Raw genomic sequence first — 27,619 nt, 5'->3', positions numbered from 1 at the left:
TGCCGTTATCGATCTCACTCTATTTTTTTCCCTCTTTTTGAAAGTTGTGAAATCACAACTGTGGCGTTTTTCTTTTGCTATGTGAGCAAATGGGCACACAGAAAAATATTTAATGTATTCTCTCATTCACAGCTGTAATATTTAACCCAACTATGACGACTTCCGCTCGGAGAAACCCGGAAATGTGACAAGGGTCTATAGGTGAATGTTTTGAGTATGGTGCTATTCATTTATTCATCTTTAAATGGTGCTATTTTTTTTTTTGTATGTTAAAATATTTCTAGTTTTTGAAATATGCCCTTTTTACAGTGTCCTTTAAAGCATGAAGCAAAAGTGTCATGCTGTTCACATTCAGATCCATGTGGCGGATTCATCACTGTTATGATAAATGCAGATTTCACCTTTTTGTCAAAATAAATCGGACAGTACAGGTCCAGATGAGATCAAAACATGTTATTACGAAGATACTCGACATTCTTGAAGCAAAGGTCAACATGGATTACACTGCACGAGTAAATGTGAACCTGTAAACACAATAAAGAGCATGATTTTCCGTTTATTCAGTGTCATCACAAAAACACGTTCTCTGCCAGCAACAGAACAAGTCTTCCAAAAGAAGAAGATGCTGGTAAAAAATAGAAAACAAAGACAAAACACTTTGTTTATGAAGATAAAATAGTTCTAAAGCATGCATTAGAGCAGACTTCAAAACAATAACGGTCTAAGACAATGGAGTCGAACGCATTATTACAAAACCTCACGCTCCAGAACTAGACTCGTGAACATGCTTCTCGATTGGTTGGCGTGCAGATGCGGTCACAGGGGGATTGTGATGAAGGAAAGATGCATAACACCAGTAATGCCATATGGAGATGATGGGACCATCACGTGTTGGTGGCGGCTGTGAACACAGGGCCGGTGTGAACGCCGTCTCCCGCCACCTCTCCCATGGCCTGCAGTGCCACTGTGGCGGCCATTGCCTTGGCGTGTTTCTTATTGGGACTGGCAGTCTGAGGCTGGTAATCACTGCCATTCACCACCACCTGACGGACACACACACATCGGACCTCTCATCACAAATCCACAGTTTGGTGTCGTTGTATGTAAAGCTCATCAGGGGTTAAAAAGGTGTAACAATTTAAATACCATGGGCAATAAAATACACTTAAAGGGTTAGTTCACCCAAAAATGAAAATTCTGTCACTAATGACTTACCCTCATGTCGTTGGACACCCGTCAGACCTCCGTTCATCTTCAGACACAAATGAAGATATTTTAGTGTAAATCTGATGGCTCTGAAAGGCCTCCATTGGCTCAATGCACGGTTCACTCTCAAGACCCTTAAAAGGCACTAAAGACGTCGTTACAAAGTCCATCTCACTACAGTGGTTCTACAATAATTTTATGAATCGGCGAGAATAGTTTTTGTGCGCAAAAAAACCCCTAAATAACGACTTATATAGTGATGACGATTTCAAAACACGGCATCATGAAGCTTCGAAGCGTTATGAATCAGTGAGTCGATTCAGCAGTTTGAAGCGTTATGAATCAGTGAGTCAAATCAGCAGTTTGAATCGCCAAATTTCAGCAGTTTGACACGCGATCCGAATCATGATTCGACTCACTGATTCATAACGCTTCGAAGCTTCATGATGCCGTGTTTTGAAATCGTCATCACTATATAAGTCGTTATTTAGGGGTTTTTTTTGCGCACAAAAACTATTCTCGCCAATTTATAAAGTTATTTTAGAGCCACTGTAGTGAGATGGACTTTGTAACGACGTCTTTAGTGTCTTTTAAGGGTCTTGAGAGTGAACCGTGCATTGAGCCAATGGAAGCCTTTCAGAGGCATCAGATTTACACTAAAATATCTTCATTTGTGTCTGAAGATGAATGGAGGTCTGACGGGTGTCCAACGACATGAGGGTAAGTAATTAATGACAGAATTTAAGTAAAACACTGGATAGAACCAAGCGACTCCTCCAGCCAATACGGAAGTGACTTAAAATGCTTTTTATATAGAGGCTACGTAAATTTTCCAATCAATGATCCAGGCAGCGCATTTTCGTCTCCCTCCTTCATTTTAAAGCTCAGGGTTCAATACAGAATGGATTAATCTGCGTTATGTTTTTTAACACGTTATTTTTCCTCAGATTAATTAGTCGAAATTAACGCGTTATTTTGACAGCCCTAATATATATATATAAAAACTTTAAATGGAGCTCTGACCTTGAAGAGGAAGTTCTTGCGATGGTCGGGTCCGCTGTGGTGCACCATCACAAACTCCGGCTGAAGCCACTTCTTCTTATTGCACATCTCCATCAGAGCCGACACCGGATGCTTTCCTGCAGGAAACAACACACGATTTACACAAAGTCCGGTAAACCAGTTACATTTGACACATTTTATCAACCAATCTCTGACTTGTAATGGGGTTTTGGTTTGCTTGCCACTGTTGCCTCTGGCTTGGCGTGCTCAGTTGGGGACAAAATTTTTCAACTAAACATCGAAATAAATCTAATTAATAAACTAAATTAACCATTTAAACTAAATTATTGATCTAAAGCCCACACTGTCACTGTATGATAATAGAAATGAACTGATGACATCAGCGTTTTTTTCCAGAATGGCTATACAGCTGAATAAAATTATGCTGCATTATTTTCCTGTTTAACACTGTAAAGCTGTAAATCTACATTGTTAAAAGCGCTATATAAATAAAGTTGACTTGACTTGACCTGTAAAGTCTGACATATGAAATAATAGTCAGAAAAATATATATTTTTTTAAATTAAAACAATCTTTCCATATGCGTTTTATGTTGAGCATCATATTTGATGCATCAGGCTTTTATGGCTCATATAGTCTGATTTTATTCAGAGAGCAAAAACATGTATGGACAAAAAGTGATGAAATTCTGATGCTTGTAATGTAAATCAATGAGATCTGTATAATAGTATAGAAGAAATGTACATAAGTGCATATAAATGTCTTAGTAAGATGATATTTAAATGCTTTTTTTGATCATCAAAGCTCTGTAGATTTAAGCATAATGCAATGCTGATTGAGAGATGAACAAATAACCCTTCCTCTAAAGCCTGATGATCATATCTGTAGTGTTGTAGAACTCAAGACCTGTTTTTGAAGGTCTCGTCTCGATCACACTTGTGCTCGGTCTTAGAGGACATAGGATTTTGTTTTCGAGACCGGTCAACTGACGGCTTCAATAACTTATTTCTAATTTGATTTATTTATTGTGCTGGTTCAGAAATTAATATATATACAGGGTTCCCACTCTTTTTCAGCAACCATTTTCCAGGACGTTTTCAATTTTACTACGGCGGGAATAAAAGACGAGGATCATGCCAAATATTGCTTTCGAAGTCTTTAAAAGCGGTACAGTTTATTGCCATTACTGAACAATCCAGCATTTTTCAATATGAGCTCTTAATCATACATGACGACTATGGAAGCTTGTTTACACCACAGAATAGAAAGAAAAGGTAATTGTGGTTTTTTATCTCGCTATTCTGACTTTCTCGCAATTGCGAGTTTTAGGGCTGCACGATTAACCTTTATCGCATCGATATTGAGGTTTTAACTCCCGCAATAACCTAACCTCAGGAGTCTGAGGTTTTTTCCCACGCCTCTGACATTTGAGTGACAAACCTATTAGCCAATCAAAATGGTCGAATCTTGCGGTCCTGGCTTGCTGGCCAATTAGAAAGGGCAATGGAAACAAGGTTGTATGATGCAATGCACCGGGCGCGGCGGGCGGCTTTCTGTCAGCAGCAAAGCAGCTAACACACAACGTGTCGTGTACCTCGAATTGTGTGCCAATAGAAAAAGCTTGTAACTGCGCAGAAATGGCCGAAGGCACCTCTTCGGTGACGGGAGAGGAAGCGGAGCACTTGGTTAACAAGAAGGGTGGTACTTCAGCTGTTTGGACTTATTTTGGATTTGCGAAGAACGACGTGGAGCAAAAGAGTGCTAAATGTAAAATATGTCAACGTGCCGTGGCCAGATCCAGAGGAAACACTACCAATCTATACCAGCATCTTAAAAATCACCACCAACAGCAATATGATGCATGCACAAAAAGTGGATTGTTAAAGATTGTTAAATTTAAAAACAAAATAAATGACCAAGTGGTTAAGTTAATTTCCATTATGTCGTCTTATTCTTTGGTATTTAGGTTCAGGTATTAAATAATCACGAAGCATCAAACAATCTCATTACCTCAATCACTATGTATGTAGTTTATTTAACCCTCTGTGTCGTAAAAGTAACAACATATTTTATTCATAATTTTAGGTTTTATGCACTTAAAAGTATCGAACGCAAAAATCGAAAATCGCACCGGAATCGCAATATTTGTCAGAAAAACTGCAATTAGTTTTTTTCTCAAAATCGTGCAGCCCTAGCGAGTTTACATATTTGTGATATAAACGCAAAAATTGTTGCAAATCTTTTTTCCTCAGAATTGTACTTAATAACTTGCAATTGCAGTTTAGATCTCACAATTCTGAGAAAAGAAGTCAGAATTGCAAGATATAAACTCGCAACTGCGCAAAAAAGTCAATTGTGAAGAAAAGACTTGCGAGTTTATATCACGCAATTCTGACTTTATAACACACAAATGTGACTTTATATCAAAATGATGTGATTAGTTAGCAGCTTACGAGTTAACATTCACTGCATACATTTGAGCCGTTATAGCATTAGCTATTAAACATCATTATTCAAATACTATTCACACGCATCAAACTCAGCGTTCCTGAACATGTGCTTTCTGCAACTAGCGCTAATTCTTTGGGCCAGCGATAAACTCTTTATACTCGGCTAAAGAAATAACTTTTTTTTTAAAGAATTTTCCCAGACAACAAGATTTTCCAGGACATTTGACTTTTTCTCTAATTTTCCATGTGTTTTCCAGGACTGGAAAATTTGTCATCAATTTTCCAGGACGAGTGGGAACCCTGATATATATATATTGATGTATATTCAAGGATCATCTACTAACGTAACCACTGTCACTCACCTAGATGATCCTTCATCACCACTATGTTGCCAGACTTCTGTGTTTTTTCTCCTTCTGCTACAAGCCCTGAATGGACAGAAGCACAAGCCGTCAAGACCAGCATCTCAGCGATACCATCATCACTCACTGGTTTCTTCACGGCCTGCTCTCGCTCACCCTTGCGATCCGTTTTGAAGTCGATAATGATGGGCTCCACCGTGCCTTCCCTGTGCTTCCCCAAACCCTCCCCTGAACGCCATCCCATCTTCCTCATCAACAGCTCGCCCATCCCGCCCGAGACCGGCGCGGCCCGCAGGAACTGGTCCTGAATGGAACGGGACAGATTCAGACAGAGAGAAAGAAAGAAAGAGAGGCAAATGGAGAGAAACGGCACGCAGTGAGAGGTTCGCTCGTTCAGGCAGGTCACATGACTTCAGCCGCAGATGCGCTCAAAACAAAACGCTACATTTCTATTTTAACAGTTCACGGTGTTATAATATAGAATATATCAATTGTTTAAATCCTCTATTTCTCACCTGCAGCAGTTTAAGCGACTAAACAAGTATAAATATACATATTAACACCACAGAGGCTGCATTTATTTGGAAAAAAACGACAACATAATATTGTGAAATATTACTCCAGTGTAGATCAGCTGTTCTCTCTGTGAATATATAGTAAAGTGACATTTATATCCTGTGATCAAAGCTGAATTTATCATCATTACTCCAGTCTTCAGTGTCACATGACCCTTCATCATTCTCATATGAGGATTTGATGCTCGAGAAACATTAATGATTATTATCAGTGTTGAAAACAGTGACAAATGAATCAAAAGTGACTGTTAGAATGTTACAAATGAATCAAAAGTGACAAATGAATCAAAAGTGAGTTAGAATGTTACAAATGAATCAAAAGAGACAAATGAATCAAAAGTGAGTTAGAATGTTACAAATGAATCAAAAGAGACAAATTAATCAAAAGAGACAAATGAATCAAAAGTGAGTTAGAATGTTACAAATGAATCAAAAGAGACAAATGAATCAAAAGAGACAAATGAATCAAAAGTGAGTTAGAATGTTACAAATGAATCAAAAGAGACAAATGAATCAAGAGACAAATGAATCAAAAGTGAGTTAGAATGTTACAAATGAATCAAAAGTGACAAATGAATCAAAAGTGAGTTAGAATGTTACAAATGAATCAAGTGACAAATGAATCAAAAGTGAGTTAGAATGTTACAAATGAATCAAGAGACAAATGAATCAAAAGTGAGTTAGAATGTTACAAATGAATCAAAAGTGACAAATGAATCAAAAGTGAGTTAGAATGTTACAAATGAATCAAAAGAGACAAATGAATCAAGAGACAAATGAATCAAAAGTGAGTTAGAATGTTACAAATGAATCAAGTGACAAATGAATCAAAAGTGAGTTAGAATGTTACAAATGAATCAAGTGACAAATGAATCAAAAGTGAGTTAGAATGTTACAAATGAATCAAAAGTGACAAATTAATCAAGAGACAAATGAATCAAAAGTGAGTTAGAATGTTACAAATGAATCAAGTGAGTTAGAATGTTACAAATGAATCAAAAGTGAGTTAGAATGTTACAAATGAATCAAAAGTGACAAATGAATCAAGTGACAAATGAATCAAAAGTGAGTTAGAATGTTACAAATGAATCAAAAGTGACAAATGAATCAAAAGTGAGTTAGAATGTTACAAATGAATCAAAAGTGAGTTAGAATGTTACAAATGAATCAAAAGTGACAAATTAATCAAGAGACAAATGAATCAAAAGTGAGTTAGAATGTTACAAATGAATCAAAAGTGAGTTAGAATGTTACAAATGAATCAAAAGTGAGTTAGAATGTTACAAATGAATCAAAAGTGACAAATTAATCAAGTGACAAATGAATCAAAAGTGAGTTAGAATGTTACAAATGAATCAAAAGTGACAAATGAATCAAAAGTGAGTTAGAATGTTACAAATGAATCAAAAGTGAGTTAGAATGTTACAAATGAATCAAAAGAGACAAATGAATCAAAAGAGACAAATTAATCAAAAGTGAGTTAGAATGTTACAAATGAATCAAAAGTGACAAATGAATCAAGAGACAAATGAATCAAAAGTGAGTTAGAATGTTACAAATGAATCAAAAGAGACAAATGAATCAAGAGACAAATGAATCAAAAGTGACAAAGGAATCAAAAGTGACAAATGAATCAAGAGACAAATGAATCAAAAGTGAGTTAGAATGTTACAAATGAATCAAGTGACAAATGAATCAAAAGTGACAAAGGAATCAAAAGTGACAAATGAATCAAAAGTGACAAATGAATCAAAAGTGACAGTTAGAATGTTACAAGTGAATCAAAAGTGACAAAGGAATCAAAAGTGACAAATTAATCAAAAGTGACAGTTAGAATGTTACAAATGAATCAAGTGACAAATGAATCAAAAATGAGTTATAATAGGCTTGTTTGAGATGAGCGAAATCTGCGCAGAACCGATCACCGGTGATCAGCGCGAGATGCATTCCGGTTAGAAAAGTGTCCGAGGGCGGTCCGCCTTGCTCTGATGTCATGCCGACGTATGTCAAAAAACTCTCGCGAGCGAAAGGCGGATGTGTCGGATTCTGCAGTCGAGTGCAGTTGCTCTCCACCGACTGCGCGGAGCAAAAGCATGATGGGAAACGACTTGCTGACGACACAGCTGAATGCTTATTGGTTTAAACAACCGTGATGTATGGTTCTTTTTTTAAATGTTTGATTTTAAAACTCTGATATCATGTTTTTATGTGTGAATATTCCCAAACTCTCTAACAAAGGCGATCTCTCTGTGGGTTATGTGATTTTTGTCATATTTATAACAAAATATATATATATAAAAACATGTATGTAGGCCTAATTAAAGTAAAAATTATTGATAAACACGTCTTTCGAATGGAAATAAATAACAAAAACTTTGGGTGTCTTGTTCATAATATTTATTTTCATATAAAAGTAACAGAACGTAAATGACATCCAGTTTATCAGCAACAAAGCGCACGAGTGTGAATCCCGCGATATCCGCCTTTGATCTCGCAGGTGTCTGATCCACTACGAGAAGAGAGAACTGTCCGGCTTGCCTGCACTTTTTTCACTCCTCCCCTCACTGCAGCCGCCTAGTCTCGGCTGAACTTCAGGCGAGGCGAGGCGCATCTCAAACAAGCCTAATGTTACAAATGAATCAAGTGACAAATGAATCAAAAGTGACAAATGAATCAAAAGTGAGTTATAATGTTACAAATGAATCTATTTCAAATCAATGCTGCTCTTTTGAACTTTCTATTCCTCAAAGAACCCTGAAAAATAAAAGTATCCGTTTCCACAAAAATATGAACAGTTTTCAACACTGATAACAATCATAAATGTGTCTCGAGCATCAGCTCCTCATATGAGTGACAAATGAATGAAAAGTGACAATTAATTAAAAGGGGCCGTTATAATGTTACAAATGAATCAAGTGACAAATGAATCAAAAGTGACAAAGGAATCAAAAGTGACAAATGAATCAAAAGTGACAATTAATTAAAAGGGGCCGTTATAATGTTACAAATGAATCAAGTGACAAATGAATCAAAAGTGACAAAGGAATCAAAAGTGACCGTTATAATGTTACAAATGAATCAAAAGTGACAAAGGAATCAAAAGTGACAAATGAATCAAAAGTGACAAAGGAATCAAAAGTGACAAATGAATCAAAAGTGAGTTAGAATGTTACAAATGAATCAAGTGACAAATGAATCAAAAGTGACAAATGAATCAAAAGTGAGTTATAATGTTACAAATGAATCAAAAGTGACAAATGAATCAAAAGTGAGTTATAATGTTACAAATGAATCAAAAGTGACAAATGAATCAAAAGTGAGTTATAATGTTACAAATGAATCTATTTCAAATCAATGCTGCTCTTTTGAACTTTCTATTCCTCAAAGAACCCTGAAAAATAAAAGTATCCGTTTCCACAAAAATATGAACAGTTTTCAACACTGATAACAAACATAAATGTGTCTCGAGCATCAGCTCCTCATATGAGAATGATTAGTGAAGGATCATGTGGAGTAATGATGATAAATTCACATAGAGAACAGCTGATCTACACTGGAGGAATATTTCACAATATTACCGTTTTTTAAAAAAAACAAGTAAATGCAGCCTCGGTGCACATAAGAGACATTTAAATAAAAAAACGGTAATAATTCCAACCCTTTTGACCAGTAGTGTATATCTTACAAAACACAAATTTAATGTGCAAGCCTTCAACAGGCGAAGCATCAATACCGTCCTGAACAGAACTCCGGCTTTGAGTCGGTTCAGTGGACACAAACAGGAGCACATGGCAGAAATGCATCAGTTCACACACACATATCCACATGAATAGAAGGAAGGGAGCTGGAGGACGTACGTACCTAGGCCCCCATCATCGGCCGAGCATCTGACGTGAATAGAAGGGGCCTGACTCTGACCATGGCAACAAGGCAGCTACAAGGACTGACCCTGCAACAAGTTTCCATACAGAGGGGTGAGAGTTCACAGGTCAGACTGTGAGCCCCCACCCCTCGTCCATCCGTGTCCCAACCCAACCAATGAGCTTGAGCCTCATGCCAGATCCCAAAAGGAGCAAACATTGTCCTTTCAGATGCTCCTTCAACCTTCGATATCATTTGAAGAATTTGGGTCCCGCTCTTAAGTCAAGAGTGAGCTCCAAACACATCACAGGTTTATAACATTGAGACTGTGGCCGTTTTTGTAACTGCCCTGAATAAACGGGCTTGTGTGAATGCGATGATCTCTCTGTACAGATATAGCTTAGTCTAAATAAAAACGTTGGATTATCACGTCTTTGAACGTTAAAGGGTTAGTTCACCCAAAAATGAAAATTCTGTCATTAATTACTTACCTTCATGTCACCCGTCAGACCTCCGTTCATCTTCAGACACAAATGAAGATATTTTAGTGTAAATCTGATGGCTCTGAAAGGCCTCCATTGGCACAATGCACGGTTCACTCTCAATACCCTTAAAAGACACTAAAGACGTCGTTACAAAGTCCATCTCACTACAGTGGTTCTACAATAACTTTATGAATCGGCGAGAATAGTTTTTGTGCACAAAAAAACCCTAAATAACGACTTATATAGTGATGACGATTTCAAAACACGGCATCATGGAGCTTCGAAGCGTTATGAATCAGTGAGTCGACTCAGCAGTTTGAATCGCCAAATTTCAGCAGTTTGACACGCGATCCGAATCATGATTCGACTCACTGATTCATAACGCTTCGAAGCTTCATGATGCCGTGTTTTGAAATTGTCATCACTATATAAGTCGTTATTTAGGGTTTTTTTGCGCACAAAAACTATTCTCATCGCTTTATAAAGTTATTGTAGAACCACTGTAGTGAGATGGACTTTGTAATGACGTCTTTAGTGTCTTTTAAGGGTCTTGAGAGTGAACCGTGCATTGAGCCAATGGAGGCCTTTCAGAGCCATCAGATTTACACTAAAATATCTTCATTTGTGTCTGAAGATGAACGGAGGTCTGACGGGTGTCGAACAACATGAGGGTGAGTAATTAATGACAGAATTTTCATTTTTGGGTGAACTAACCCTTTAAGTTTTGCATCAGTCGGCATCCAAAGCCTTCTCAGCTAAAGCGAGACTCATTACAAACACACTTTTGCTTGAGAGGCTTGTGTTGTGTAAAACTGAATAATAATAATAATAATAATAATGATAATGATCATAATAAGACCAAGGGGTTTTCAGTAGTGCCTCTTGGAGTAACGATCACATATGAGGTCATGAGAGTCATTGCTTTAATAAAATGACAGGAACATCAATATGATATATGTTCAAAATGTGATGTTTTTTTTAATAAAGAAAATCATACTTTTATTCAGCAAGGATGCATTAAATTGAGCAAAAGTTACAGTAAAGACATGTATAAGGTTACAAAAGATTCTATTTAAACTAAATGCTGTTCTTTTGAGCGCTAGTTAGGGATGTAATGATGCATTGTATATCGAGGTATCGCGATATAAAAATGCAACGATATTATCGGTGATTTAAAAAAGTTTGAAAAACACTGGTTTACGAGCGACTCTTTTTTTTTTTTTGCGACCCATATATAGGCCTACAACCATTTACATTCAAACAGGTCAAGCCAAGCATTAAGAACTGGGGCTGCACGATTTGGGGAAAATATCTAATTGCGAGCGATTATTCTGGTTAAAATTGCGATTTAAAATGTGATTATTGTTTTTTTTTTTTTTTTACAAATTAAAAGTGTGTATATAACATTGTGTTTATATTAGGGCTGTCAAAAGATTAATCGCGATTAATCGCATCCAAAATAAAAGTTTGTGTTTACATAATATATGTGTGTGTACTCTGTTAATTATTATTTATATATAAATACACACACATTCATGTATATATTTAAGAAAAAAATATAATTTTTATATATAAAACATTTATATTTATATATTATATAAATGTATATACAGTATATACATGCAAATATTTCTTAAATATATACATATTTGGGTGTGTGTATTTATATATAAATAATAATTAACAGAGTACACACACACACATATTATGTAAACACAAACTTTTATTTTGGATGCGATTAATCGCGATTAATCTTTTGAAAGCCCTAGTTTATATATTAATATGACTAATAATTATTATTATTGCAAAAATAAAAATAAGAAATATTACTATTACAATAAACATTTAAATGGAGCATTTAAGAATAAATATAACAGTACAATAATAATATTATTTATATTTGACAGAAAACAATCAAATTATGGGTTACCTGTTAATATGCAGACTAAAAATTATTAGAAAGGTCTAAGGATTTATTGTAAAAAAGAATTATTATTATTATAAATATCTGTGCTTTTTATCTGTGACATCAATTTCTTAAAGTCTATGTCTTTAATATGAAATATGAGCCTCTTATGCATCCACTGTGGGGATTAAAACTCCTGTACATTGAAGAAAAACATATGGATTGTCAAATAAATGTATTTAGAGCGTATTATTTTTCTTATTTTCTACACAAAAGTTTGATTCATACTGTAGGCCAGAGGGCGTCCTCGAGCAGAAACTCCACATTTGCGTCAGAGAAGTAATCAATCCCTAATGTGAAGCTCGCGCTGAATGCTGAATAAAACAAAGACAGAAATGCTTTGTCGGATTAAACATGAAGATAATACTTCTGCGTCAAGATATGGTGTATTTGAGTTCTTCAAGCCTTTTCGGGTATTAATAATAACATAAAATAAATAATTTTATAAAATAATATAATTAGGGCTGTCAAAAGATTAATCGCGATTAATCGCATCCAAAATAAAAGTTTGTGTTTACATAATATATGTGTGTGTACTCTGTTAATTATTATTTATATATAAATACACACACAAGCATTTGCAAAGTGTTTACTTACATTGTGCTGTTGTAAAATAAAGAAAACATGTGATGTCTGTCGTCTGGGTTTCCTTTCCGTGAACTTGTTTGAGGAGCAAAAATGAACCAAACTCAGTGGCTCAGTCGCACAGTATTGTTCTTTATTTTAGTTAATCGGTTAAAAGTCAAATATATTTCACATATTTATTCCTTTTATATAGGCCTATAGACTGATTTTATGAAAACAATTTTTTATGAAAACGTCTGTTGTGTAGTGAATGTCACGCGCGAGTAAACTCAAAATGTTCAAGCGTCCAACTAGGCACGAATAGCGCGATTTATTCGCGAAAGTCGCGTCTGGTATGAACGCACAGTCAGACTCCAGATTTTCAAATAGTTGTATCTCGGCCAAATATCATACTATCATATCAAACCATATAATATGGTTGTATAAATCTCAAATTAAAACAAATTGACACTTATGACTGGTTTTGTTGTCCAGGGTCACATTTAATCAGGGCTCTGAACCGGTTCAAGGAACGAAAACGAAAACCGGAAACGAACGAAATTTTAAGAGGAACAAAAACTAAATCAAAATCAATTTGAATCGTTCTGAACAGAAACGTTAATTTGAAATGACCATTAACCGGTTAATAACGTTATTTTATCGTTCTCTTTAATATTTTAATTTGGCAGTGACCAATCATGAATTGAGTAGCTACAGCATGTGACGTGACGGATCAAGCGTGAGTGAAATGTCATCTATGAATCTACCGGTAACGCAAGTCAGTGTGAGCGCGCATTTACATGCCTCAAGTACATTTCTTTCCCCGCTGAGGTCTACAATGAAAGCGCAGGTATTGGAGGACATTCTTTTCGAACGTTTAAATAAGTAGTACGGACTTTAAGGTCAAATAGTCTGATTTAGGCTAGTTTATGGATTCCGTTTAAGCCTATCCAAGTAGGCTATAGCATCTATCAAACATTTGTCCTATAGTCTTTCAGATTGCCAATACAGGTCAATGTTTTCTATATAGACGGTTGATGCTTCGTATTAAATGGTATGTTATATTGCATTAAATGATCAAGCTTTATTAGCTGACTGAATTTGATTATGGGATGCAGTGTTGCGCAGTGTTTGCTTTGAAATTAGCAGTTGACGGTGCATTAAAAGAGCAATGGTTATCCAGTTTATTTATTCTTTATTCATGCAATTTTTAAAACAAGTCGTGTTGAAAAAAAAGTTATGTACAAAGAATGTTATCACTCTTCTGAAAATAATAGGCATATAGAGGGCCACTTTCCGCTCCATTAAAACAGGTCAATATTTGTCCCGCTGTTTATGCTTTGTAATTAATGCATGTATTTCTGTTGTGGTTTTAAAAATGTTATGAAATAAATACTCAAGTTTAATTATCATGCGTATTATTATTATTGAGTGAAAATAAGTCTTTACTTATACATATTTGTTTAAAGTATAGGCTAAATTAAAATAACGTTATTTTTTCAAATCAAACAGTAATGTTTAAAGAGGAACACAAAAACGGAAACGTTAAAATATCGATTCTGCTCGGAGTGAACCGATTGATATTTTTTTCCGTTTTTAAGCCCTGCATTTAATAACAATAATATTTGAATAATAGTAATAAAAATCATCATTTTTATTTTGGCTTGAAATATCACGATAAATATCGTATCGCGATAGTATTGAATCGAGTGTATCATTACACCCCTAGTATATAGTATACATTACATTTATATAATAATACATTGATTGAACAGCATATTAGAGTAATGATGCTGAAAATTCAGCTTTGATCCCAGGATATAAATTACATTTTACAATGTATTCACATAGAAAGCGGCTGTTTTAAACGGCAATAATATTCCACTATCTTCACTGTATTTTTGATCAAATAAATGCAGCCTTGGTGAATATGAGAGAGATCTTACCAACTGCTCTGAACAGTCCATTGATACCGTTCATTAATCTAACTGTAGGTTGCATCTCAGTCGTACAGAATCGTGTGTGTTCACAGGTGTGCGTACATGTGGCTCAGAGTCGGATCCTGATGCACATTTCTCTACTCATTGGAAGGTTCCAGGTCATTCAGAGGAGGGGCGGAGAGACTTACTTCACATCCTCTTCCTTCCTCCCCTCTCTCAAAAGACACTTTTTAGAGGAGTAAAAGTGAGGCGTGCTGCCCATCCATCAATGCATCTGCTACGACAGAATTTCACATATAAAACATCTGCATGACCATGCACAAGTGGTGTACCCGTCCAACTGCTTCTGCGCTGGTCATTCAATCGAGAGTCTCATTTCCTTCAAAAGACTAAAAGTCAAATATTTGCACTTAAAGGGGTCCTATTATGCTTTTTTATGACGTTTAAGCATGAAAAAGCTCTGCAAAGTTCCAAAGCACAAAGAATTGTGACCTTTTTTCCTGCCGGTGCGACTTTGACTTAATTGACTTAAAAGCCAATTTATTCTTATTTTCTAACTGAAGAAAAAACATAATATTTTGTATTCCCAAAAACTTTTCTTACGATAAAATTTAAGAAGTATTCATATTCCCCGAAAAGAATGTTCTTAAAAATCATCGTAAATAAAGTTAGGATAACCTCCTAACTATCTTAAACACCCAAATGCAAGATGTTTAACGAATTTATTGGGTTGTTCCAAATATTAAGCATTACAACATAACAGTAGCTAGCTAAATATAATATTTATAACTAATAGTACCATATGGACGAGTATAAAACCAGCAACCAGCTCGCACCAACCAGCAAGCGTCAATAGCAGACGAGAAACCCCGCGTAATTTAAAAATACTACTGTTAATGTGTCACAAATTGTAGTTTTAAGACTTTTTCAGGCGAGAATGTACTTGTTTAAAGATTAAATCTGTGGTTTATTTATAAAGAGAGCGCCTATTTGACAATTTTATCTTGTGTTTTCGGAGTTGTGAGCTCCAGGCGATCAGCGGGTGCTCAGCGCTCGTTAACCCCGGCGAGAGCAGCCTTTCCTCGGCCAGTCCTTCTGACGTCTGCCGCTGGCTCTGATGTCTCTGAGATATGATTCGTCTTGTGTAGATCTAACGGCCGATCTTTGGTACCCGAGCAGCGCTCTTGATAAACGGCTAGGCTCTTATAAAATAACGATTTTACCGTCAAGGCACATTAACCCTCTGGTGCTCTGCGTTTAGGGGTTGCATTGGTTGTCTTCCCGGTCATAAGTGACCGGACACCTAAAAATTAAACTTCCTCCACCCCAGTAAAACCAATGCAATTTATTTTTCTTCAATAATATTTTTTCTTTTTAATTTTGTATTTTGAGATGATTTGATGGTATTTTTTAATATTTATACAATAATTATGGTCTATTTTTGCCATTGTATTTAGGTTAAAATAGAGACCAGGCCTTCAAAATAAATTTTTTTGAAGGCTGATTAGCGCCCTCTTTTGGAATTATTTAAGAAATCATGCAACCATGGGTGTAATCACTAGAGGTCTCTGTGGAAAGGCTTGAGAATTCACTAGTTCTCTTTTGAACATATTTAATGTTTTTTTTTTGTTGATGGATTTGAATAAATATTTAAAAAATCTCAAAGACTATTTATTATAAAGTTTTCGATTTTTTTTTTCTTCGTTAGAAATATAGATTTTTTTCTGTGAATTTGTGTTTTTGCAGATTTCCCATTCATTTCCTATGGTGTCATTTTTGACCAAAGAGCACAAGTGGGAGTATTTTTTTTACGATCACTTAGCATGCTCGAATCATGCCCTCAATTTTTTGTTTTGTTTACATACCTAATGCTAGAAAAGTCACCAAGTTTCATATCATTCCGATGAAGCTGTGATTTTTAACATTTCAAAACAGGTCAGAAATGACCAAAGAGCACCAGATGGTTAAAAACACAACATTGAGTAATTTACTCCCGTCAAGTCAGTCACAACGAAAATAGTCTGCACACTTATGAGGATATCAACGGTAATCTGCAGGAAGCGCAAAAAGACGGGCTTTGAGGTGTTTTTCATTCAGCGAGTCTTCAGTAATACCTTTCAATAAAATAACACCAAATAACACCTTTTATAGTCTTCTTAAGGAAAAAATGAAGATGTTCTTAAGAAAATATTTGAGAACTTAATTTTTCAAGAATTGCACTAAGGAACATTCTTACGAATTTATTCAACTTTAACTTCTTTCTTAAGAAGATTTTCGTGAATCCGGCCCCTGAACAGCTTCACTCGCAGGCCAATCACGCAACACCGTTACTACACAGCACTGGGAGATCCAGCGAAAAAGCATTTGAATTTGACGCCAAACTAATAACATCGCAGCGAGATCTCATGAGACGCGTTTAAATTCACAGCAGAATTCTGTTATAAATCACAGATATCAGCTCAAACAGCGCTGACATTGGAGAAACATTGCGCCATGAACGACGTTATAGAAGTCTTTTCAACCCAAAAATCACCAACAATCACCATTGATTTCATGTAGTGATGCTAACTGTAACCATGGTATTGTGGCAGAAATAGTCAAGTGTGTTTACATTATTCATCTCAGGGTTCGTACAACCTTCTGAGAGTGAAATTCAAGCACTTTTCAAGGGCTTTAGACTTTTTACAGCACTTCAAAACTCTAAATATGATCCAATTTTAATGTTATCTTTAATGTGATCATTTGTAAAACAAAGTTTAAAGATGTAGGAAAACTAACACTATGTGGCAAACAGGCACTTATTGATATATTAGCCATTTCTACTCCCTAACGTATGGTTGAAAAAAACAGACTGTAAAAAATATGGATGTAGTGTCCGTGACGTCACCCATTGGATTCTGAAGAGCAGTTTTGAAGCGTAAAGTAGGATCGAGATGGCCGTCGCCATCTTGGCATCGCTCATCACTCACAGACAGAGATGTATAGTAACGAAGTAGAACTACTTCACTACTGTACTTAAGTACTAAAAGGCAGTATCTGTACTTTACTAGAGTATTATTTTTTTCTCCTACTTCCACTTTTACTTTAGTACATATTTTCGATGAGTTTAATACTTTTACTCCGATATTTTTTTTATGTGCTGCATCGTTACTCGTTACAATTATAAAAATGTTACGAATCATTCCATTCCAAACCCACATTACCGCGCATGAGAGAGAGAGCGCGAGAGTGCGAGAGAGAGAGAGAGAGCGAGAGAGAGAGAGAGAGAGAGAGAGAGAGAGCGAGAGAGAGAGCGAGAGAGAGAGAGAGAGAGAGAGAGAGAGAGAGAGAGAGAGAGAGAGCGCGCGCGCGAGAGTGCGAGAGACAGAGCGAGAGAGAGAGAGACAGAGCGAGAGAGAGAGAGAGCGCGCGAGAGAGAGAGAGCGCGAGAGAGAGAGAGAGCGCGAGAGAGAGAGAGAGAGAGAGAGAGAGAGAGAGAGAGAGAGAGCGCGAGAGAGAGAGAGAGCGCGAGAGAGAGAGAGAGCGCGAGAGAGAGAGAGAGAGAGAGAGAGAGAGAGAGAGAGAGAGCGCATTCACTGTCTTTAAAACAACACGAGCGTCTTGCGCTCAAATTGCTCTCTATTTGTTTACATAGTTAATGTGCACTGTGAAGTAACATATACAAACAATGAACAGCTGTATTTTTATTAACTAAGATTAACAAAGATTAATAAATACAGTAACAAATGTATTGATCATGGTTAGTTCATGTTAGTTATTAGTCTAATACATTAACTAATGTAATGTTAACAAATCAAACCATATTGTAAAGTGTTACAAACAAATCATTTACTCAGAACACCTCTTGAAATGAGAATATAAGTGTGCTTACCCCATTTTTTTTAGTAAGAGTGGTTATAGTAAGATTTAATCTTAATGAACTACAGTATTTTCAGGTTATTTATATGACAATATGTAGAAAAATTACCTACCAACATTGTGATTGTCCTTTAGCTTAATCATTTGAAATAATAAAAACAATATGATGTTCAAACTTTTGACTACTTTCTTTAATAACTACATAACACAATACTTGTACTTTTACTTTCAGTACTTGAGTAGTACATTTTAAAATAAACTACTTGCAATACTTAAGTACAAAAAATTTTGAATACTTTAGTACTTCTACTTAAGTGTGGTGCTTAAAGAGCACTTCAACTTCTACTCAAGTCACTTTTTTGATAAGGAACTTGTACTTTTACTCAAGTATGTGTCTCCAGTACTTTATACATCTCTGCTCACAGATAACAGAAAATGGGCAAAGAGGCGGGACGTGGGCGGAGCTGAGGTGATGCGATGACTAACAGACAGCAGACAAATGGCAATCCACCTGTCACTCAAAGTGGCCACGCCCTTAATTATGCAGAACTTCAATGCTTTATATAATGTAAACGAATGAGTTATAAATAAATTCACCCCCCTCACAGTCGTCATGAAGGGCAAAATTAGCCGTATAGACCAAAAGCACAGTTTGTCCCAGACTGTAAACATGTGTTCTTCTGCTGTAAAGTTGGCCATTTTAACATGAGCTGAATGAGATTCTGCTCCCTCTGGAGTCTGTCTCTAGTGGCCAGTCCATGAATTGCAGTTTAAGTCACTTCCATATTGGCTTCAAGAGAAACTGCGGGAGGAGCCGCTTGGAAAAAACGCAGGAAGTCACAAAGTCTCATAAAAAATTGCGACTGAATTACACAGAAAACGCCTCCATTGTAGTCTTGAGTTTTCTTTCGGGAACGAACACGTTACAATATTCCTTATTTAAATAATTAATACGCAGAATAAAGGGGTGTGGCCTGCTTGAGTTAGTCGTGTGTTAAAAACTGGCTGTTATGATAAGGGGCAGGACATTTCCCAAAAACACTCCAGTCGACCAATCAGAGCACAGTGTGCTTTTTAGAAGGAGGGGCTTTACAGAGACAGGAACTAAACTGACAGACTGGGAAAAGAGGAGCCGCAACAATGGAGGATATGGGGGAATTTTGTTTTCTTTTGAGTCCCAAAACAAAATCAAGACAAGGCATAATAGGTCCCCTTTAAAAGAAAAGACGAGAAGCTCTTTCTCTTTCTTTCAGCTGACGTCAGTAAACACACAGCTCTGAGCCGTGAGATCGTTTCCCAGGATACACGGACGTCATGCTCCGTGCAAAGATCAATACTTAATAATTAAAAAGCGTCCGGTGTGAACAATCATTGTGCGAGTGTCTGCGGTCTGATTAACAACTCAGTTGGGTACACCAATTGGCAAAGTAATCACAGATGACAATTATTATATGCCTTATAAAAGGGGATGATGGGTATTGAGTTTGAGAGCATTTCAGGATCTATTTTACCCTTCATGTGCAATGTGAGCGAATGTCTGAACAGTGTAAATTAAGCATCTGACTGCAATACACCCACTTTCATGAGGTCAACTTTATGATTCTTGGGAATTTAACACACACATATATGATGCAAAACACAAACCATCAAGCACAATATATGTCCAGAATGATTGTAAGAGTGGTGTCGTTGACTCAGGGCTTTACCTTCTTAATCCAGGCTTGTGGGCCGCTGTTAGAGAGCTCGTCAGATGAGAGCACTTGAGCGCCTGTCGAACCTGTGAAGAGGCCGGGAATCGTGTTGGACTGGGCCCATGCATCAACCTGTGAAAGTTGATCACCAGACGTGAGCAATGAAATCATGACATATGGAAACTCAAAGTCTCAAACCGAGGCTAATACAGAATACATTAGAGCTGCACGATTCTCCCACCATTCTGAAAAGACAACTAAGCAAATTAACATGTAATTTACTAGAGGTTCTGATAAAAGTTCTATTTAAAATGTTTAACTAATTTGAAAACATTATTTTAAAAGAAATTGGTTTGAGTGAATGATTCAACGACTCACTCATAAATTCTTCACTTGTTTCATTACTGGATGAATCAGTGTTTTTGAACAAATCTCTTGAATGAATGATTCAATGACTCACTCATAAATTCTTCACTTGTTTCATTACTGGATGAATCAGTGTTTTTGAACAAATCTCTTGAATGAATGATTCAACGACTCACTCATAAATTCTTCACTTGTTTCATTACTGGATGAATCAGTGTTTTTGAACAAATCTCTTGAATGAATGATTCAACGACTCACTCATAAAGACTTCACTTGTTTCATTACTGGATGAATCAGTGTTTTTGAACAAATCTCTTGAATGAATGATTCAATGACTCACTCATAAATTCTTCACTTGTTTCATTACTGGATGAATCAGTGTTTTTGAACAAATCTCTTGAATGAATGATTCAATGACTCACTCATAAAGACTTCACTTGTTTCATTACTGGATGAATCAGTGTTTTTGAACGAATCTCTTGAATGAATGATTCAATGACTCACTCATAAAGACTTCACTTGTTTCATTACTGGATGAATCAGCATTTTTGAACAAACTCTTGAATGAATTATTCAATGACTCACTCATAAAGACTTCGCTTGTTTAATTTCTGGATGAATCAGTGTTTTTGAACAAATCTCTTGAATGAATGATTCAATGACTCACTCATAAAGACTTCACTTGTTTCATTACTGGATGAATCAGTGTTTTTGAACAAATCTCTTGAGTGAATGATTCAATGACACTCATAAATACTTCACTTGTTTCATTACTGGATGAATCAGTGTTTTGGAACAAATCTCTTGAATTAATGATTCAATGACTCACTCATAAAGACTTCACTTGTTTAATTTCTGGATGAATCAGTGTTTTTGAACAAATCTCTTGAGTGAATGATTCAATGACTCACTCATAAATACTTAAATTGTTTCATTACTGGATGAATCAGCATTTTTGAACAATCTCTTGAATGAATGATTCAATGACTCACTCATAAAGACTTCACTTGTTTCATTACTGGATGAATCAGTGTTTTTTTTTATATCAGCACTGCTACACTCATACTAGTAGCTAAAAGCAAGATCAAATTAATTAATAATTTGTTACATTTATATAGCGCTTTTCTGGGTACTCAAAGCGCTTAACATATAGAAGAGGGGAATCTCCTCAACCACCACCAAAGCACCAATCAGCCAAAATGAATTCCATTATGTGCAGTAGTGGTCAAAAGTGATGTCCAGCCTAGGAAATTTGACATCTTCACCCTTTATGTAAATACTGTAAAACATTTGTTAAAGATTTTGTCATCATATTGCGTAGTTGTACTTGGAGTCGATTGTTTTATTTGTAATAATAAATGCAATTAAACAAGCCTAATTTTGCAGACATTATTTTTTGCCAGGCTGTCATACAACAAAATTATGAACATGCAAAAACAAGAGAGAACCAATGAAAAATAAATATTTGGATTTTTTTTTTTGCATGGTAAAATAAAACCTGTAGCTGTAGTTTGCCTCTTTTGCCAAATAATTTAGTCAGATAAATACCTTAACCAAGATTAGTGTTTTGGTTTTCCTTCATATTAAAAATAAATTAGGGCTGTCAAAAGATTAATCGCATCCAAAATAAAAGTTTGTTTTTACATAATATATGTGTGTGTACTTTGTTAATTATTATTTATATATAAATACACACACATTCATGTATATATTTAAGACATATTTGCATGTATATACTGTATATAATCTATAATATATATATAAATATAAATGTTTAATATATAAAAATTATATATTTTTCTTAAATATATACACGCTTGTGTGTGTATTTATATATAAATAATAATTAACAGAGTACACACTCATATATTATGTAAACAGAAACTTTTATTTTGGATGTGATTAATCGCGATTAATCTTTTGACAGCCCTAAAAAAATATATTTCTAAAAATATATCATTAAAAACAAATATCCCCTCCGTACATCACTATTGACCACTACTGTAATATAACATTTTGTTTTTAATATATATTGTTTGAATTTTTGTCATTGTTATTAGTTTTTATCTATATAGCTATTTTTATTTAACTTTTAGTTTCTGTAATTGTATTATTTAGTTGCAAAGGCACATTTAGAACAGATTATTAGTTTTAGTTAACAGTAATAACACTGCTACACTCACACTAGTAGCTGAAAGCAAGATCAAGATAGCCAAAAAAAGACAGTTTGTGTGATTTATGGACCATGTAAAGCTTTCAAACCCAACGTCCAAGAGACGAAACATACTTGCTCCTGAGCCCGATTGAGCATACACATGGCATTGATGTCGAAAGGGTTTTCCGCCAGCCTCTTCTGTGCGACCGCTCGCTCACTGACGGCCACCGTGATGTCCACGGGCTAGAAACACAAGAGCTCAGAGATAAGTTGAAGACGAGGCTTATTTGAGATCAATTCGATGCAGTTCAGAGGTTGAACACTGACTTGAGAAGGTGCTTCAGGAAAGACACTGTCACTCTCCTTGCTGGTTTCCTCAGTCGCAGAAGGAGCCGACACAGACGGCTTTTCCGCTTTCTTTTCGACAGGCACCCATTCCCCATAGGCACCGTCAGCTTCCTTCTTCCTGTGCTGGGAGCCGGAGGACACTGGGAACTCCTTAGCAAAGGCTGCTTCAGTTCGGACCCCCGGCTTTAATGAGGTGTTCTGAAAGAGAAGAGGATACAGTTACTGTGAAGTACAGGGATATTAAAATCCTGACTAATACGATAAGCCACTCAATTCATTTCACGGTATGGGCCAAAACTGATAAATGGCTGATGTAACATGTCTATAAAACAGGGTCTTGATAAACAAACAATAAAACAATCAATGTTCATTATAATGAAATGTTTTGAGATTACATTTAACACTGTTATTAAATGAAGTGTTTTTAAAAGTGAGTATCGGAGGTCATTTTAATGTAAAAAGGCGGAAAAGAGCATACAAAATTGAATATCCATTATCAAACTATACTTGTACATTTTTTTAAAATCGTAAAAATAAAAGCCTACCTCAAAAGGCTGCATAATTGAAGTACAATTCATGTTTAATGGCCAATATTAAAATTCTATACCGTTTTGCCTTCATACATTTTTTTAATTGATTATTAAATCAATTAAGGTGAGCGTTAGATGACTGCAGAGATGATATAAATGTAAAAAGATTACTGATTTTATTTGGCCCAGTAAGAATCCAGAAAATACTTCTTCAGCAACCCAAGTGGATTCGCACTTCCTTGTTTCTTATATTATTATTGAGTGGCAAACATTCATAGCATTTTATATTGGAGTCAGTCACATTATGGTCCTTGTCAATGGGTTCCGGCACGGGTTGAAATGGAAAGTGATTCTTGTAGCCGAGTCTCTTTACATGCCTTGGTATGTTCTTCGTTCAGGCGAAACTCCAGTTTCAGCTCTTGCCCACCGCGGCACAGCCCCCACCATCATTTAGATTTTTTTATAGTAATAATGTTAAAGAACAAGTGAGTTTGTCATTGTACTGTTTTGTTGTTGTGTTTATCATTAAGTATAATAGACTAATGAACTCACAATTCAAGCAACCCGCCCCCGAATTGGCATTAATTCTAAACCGAAAGTAAAATGCACGCAGGCATTAATTCACGGCCGCACAGTCATTCATTCACTGACACGCAGTCATTCATTCACTGACACGCAGTCATTCATTCACTGACACACAGTCATTCATTCACTGACACACAGTCATTCATTCACTGACACGCAGTCATTCATTCACGCACACGCAGTCACTCATTCACGCCTCAGTCATTCATTCACTGACACGCAGTCATTCATTCACTGACACACAGTCATTCATTCACTGACACACAGTCATTCATTCACTGACACACAGTCATTCATTCACTGACACGCAGTCATTCATTCACTGACACACAGTCATTCATTCACTGACGCACAGTCATTCATTCACTGACACGCAGTCATTCATTCACGCACACGCAGTCACTCATTCACGCCTCAGTCATTCATTCACTGACGCACAGTCATTCATTCACTGACGCACAGTCATTCATTCACTGACACGCAGTCATTCATTCACTGACACGCAGTGATTCATTCACGCCTCAGTCATTCATTCACTGACACGCAGTCATTCATTCACGGTCGCACAGTCATTCATTCACTGACGCACAGTCATTCATTCACTGACACGCAGTCATTCATTCACTGACACGCAGTCATTCATTCACTGACACGCAGTCATTCATTCACTGACGCACAGTCATTCATTCACTGACGCACAGTCATTCATTCACTGACACGCAGTGATACATTCACGCCTCAGTCATTCATTCACTGACACGCAGTCATTCATTCACTGACACGCAGTCATTCATTCACTGACGCACAGTCATTCATTCACTGACGCACAGTCATTCATTCACTGACGCACAGTCATTCATTCACTGACACGCAGTGATACATTCACGCCTCAGTCATTCATTCACGGTCGCACAGTCATTCATTCACTGACGCACAGTCATTCATTCACTGACGCGCAGTCATTCATTCACTGACACGCAGTCATTCATTCACTGACGCACAGTCATTCATTCACTGACGCACAGTCATTCATTCACTGACGCACAGTCATTCATTCACTGACGCGCAGTCATTCATTCACGGCCGCACAGTCATTCATTCACTGACACGCAGTCATTCATTCACTGACACGCAGTCATTCATTCACTGACACACAGTCATTCATTCACTGACACGCAGTCATTCATTCACTGACACACAGTCATTCATTCACTGACACACAGTCATTCATTCACTGACGCACAGTCATTCATTCACTGACGCACAGTCATTCATTCACTGACGCACAGTCATTCATTCACTGACACGCAGTCATTCATTCACTGACACACAGTCATTCATTCACTGACACGCAGTCATTCATTCACTGACACACAGTCATTCATTCACTGACACACAGTCATTCATTCACTGACACACAGTTATTCATTCACGGTCGCACAGTCATTCATTCACGGCCGCACAGTCATTCATTCACTGACACACAGTCATTCATTCACGGCCGCACAGTCATTCATTCATGGCCGCACAGTCTTTCATTCACTGACACAGTCATTCATTCACGGTCGCACAGTCATTCATTCACTGACACACAGTTATTCATTCACGGTCGCACAGTCATTCATTCACGGCCGCACAGTCATTCATTCATGGCCGCACAGTCTTTCATTCACTTACACAGTCATTCATTCACGGTCGCACAGTCATTCATTCACTGACACACAGTCATTCATTCACGGTCGCACAGTCATTCATTCACTGACACACAGTCATTCATTCACGGCCGCACAGTCATTCATTCACTGACACACAGTCATTCATTCACGGTCGCACAGTCATTCATTCACGGCCGCACAGTCATTCATTCACTGACACACAGTCATTCATTCACGGTCGCACAGTCATTCATTCACGGCCGCACAGTCATTCATTCATGGCCGCACAGTCTTTCATTCACTGACACAGTCATTCATTCACGGCCGCACAGTCATTCATTCACTGACACACAGTCATTCATTCACGGTCGCACAGTCATTCATTCACTGACACACAGTCATTCATTCACGGCCGCACAGTCATTCATTCACTGACACACAGTCATTCATTCACGGTCGCACAGTCATTCATTCACGGTCGCACAGTCATTCATTCACGGTCGCACAGTCATTCATTCACGGTCGCACAGTCATTTATTCACGGTCGCACAGTCATTCATTCATGGTCACAGTCATTCATTCACTGTCACACAGTCATTCATTCACGGTCGCACAGTCATTCATTCACGGTCGCACAGTCATTCATTCACGGTCGCACAGTCATTCATTCACTGACACACAGTCATTCATTCACGGCCGCACAGTCATTCATTCACTGACACACAGTCATTCATTCACGGTCGCACAGTCATTCATTCACGGTCGCACAGTCATTCATTCACGGTCGCACAGTCATTCATTCACGGCCGCACAGTCATTTATTCACGGTCGCACAGTCATTCATTCATGGTCACAGTCATTCATTCACGGTCGCACAGTCATTCATTCACGGTCGCACAGTCATTCATTCACGGTCGCACAGTCATTCATTCACTGACGCACAGTCTTTCATTCACTGACACACAGTTATTCATTCACGGTCGCACAGTCATTCATTCACTGACGCACAGTCATTCATTCACCAACGCACAGTCATTCATTCACCGACGCACAGTCATTCATTCATGGTCACAGTAATTAATTCACCGACTCAGTCATTCATTCACATTCGCTCAGTCATTCATTCATGGTCAAAGTCATTCATTCACGGCCGCACAGTCATTCATTCATGGTCACAGTAATTCATTCACCGACTCACAGTCATTCATTCACATCCGCTCAGTCATTCATTCATGGTCAGTCATTTATTCACGGCCGCACAGTCATTCATTCATGGTCACAGTCATTCATTCACTGACGCAGAGTCATTCATTCATGGTCACAGTCATTCATTCACTGACGCACAGTCATTCATTCATGGTCACAGTCATTCATTCACTGACGCACAGTCATTCATTCACGGCCGCACAGTCAATCATTCACGGTCACAGTCATTCATTCACGGCCGCACAGTCAATCATTCACATCCGCTCAGTCATTCATTCACGGCCGCACAGTCATTCATTCACGGCCGCACAGTCAATCATTCACGGTCACAGTCATTCATTCACTGCCACTCAGTCATTCATTCATGGTCACAGTCATTCATTCACTGACGCACAGTCATTCATTCATAGTCACAGTCATTCATTCACTGACGCACAGTCTTTCATTCACTGACACACAGTTATTCATTCACGGTCGCACAGTCATTCATTCACTGACGCACAGTCATTCATTCACCAACGCACAGTCATTCATTCACCGACGCACAGTCATTCATTCATGGTCACAGTAATTCATTCACCGACTCAGTCATTCATTCACATCCGCTCAGTCATTCATTCATGGTCAAAGTCATTCATTCACGGCCGCACAGTCATTCATTCATGGTCACAGTAATTCATTCACCGACTCACAGTCATTCATTCACATCCGCTCAGTCATTCATTCATGGTCAGTCATTTATTCACGGCCGCACAGTCATTCATTCATGGTCACAGTCATTCATTCACTGACG

At 37.1% G+C, this 27,619-nt stretch overlaps 1 protein-coding gene across 2 annotated transcripts in view; it reads right to left on the bottom strand.

Annotated features, from left to right (window-relative positions):
• Positions 1-520: 520 nt before the first annotated feature.
• Positions 521-27,619, bottom strand: part of sonb (SON DNA and RNA binding protein b) — a 67,522-nt gene continuing 40,423 nt past the window's right edge. Inside the window, exons 7-14 of one of the 2 annotated variants that reach the window (XR_013816195.1) lie at positions 22,830-23,048; positions 22,635-22,745; positions 19,997-20,113; positions 9,478-9,565; positions 5,198-5,345; positions 5,042-5,107; positions 2,230-2,345; positions 521-1,043 (exon numbers count right to left, since the gene is read on the bottom strand). Coding sequence is in view for 1 of the 2 variants with exons in the window: in XM_079812346.1 (XP_079668472.1) it covers positions 885-1,043; positions 2,230-2,345; positions 5,042-5,107; positions 5,198-5,345; positions 19,997-20,113; positions 22,635-22,745; positions 22,830-23,048 (936 nt within the window). In the remaining variant the exon portion in view is untranslated. The remainder of the gene's footprint in view (positions 1,044-2,229; positions 2,346-5,041; positions 5,108-5,197; positions 5,346-9,477; positions 9,566-19,996; positions 20,114-22,634; positions 22,746-22,829; positions 23,049-27,619) is intronic. The other variant, XM_079812346.1, reaches the window with a different exon arrangement.

This window comes from Gobio gobio, assembly GCF_949357685.1.
Source record: "Gobio gobio genome assembly, chromosome: 3".
NCBI lineage: Eukaryota > Metazoa > Chordata > Actinopteri > Cypriniformes > Gobionidae > Gobio > Gobio gobio.
The sequence above is the reverse complement of the archived record's forward strand: the minus strand, read 5'-3'. Positions and strand labels throughout refer to the sequence as shown.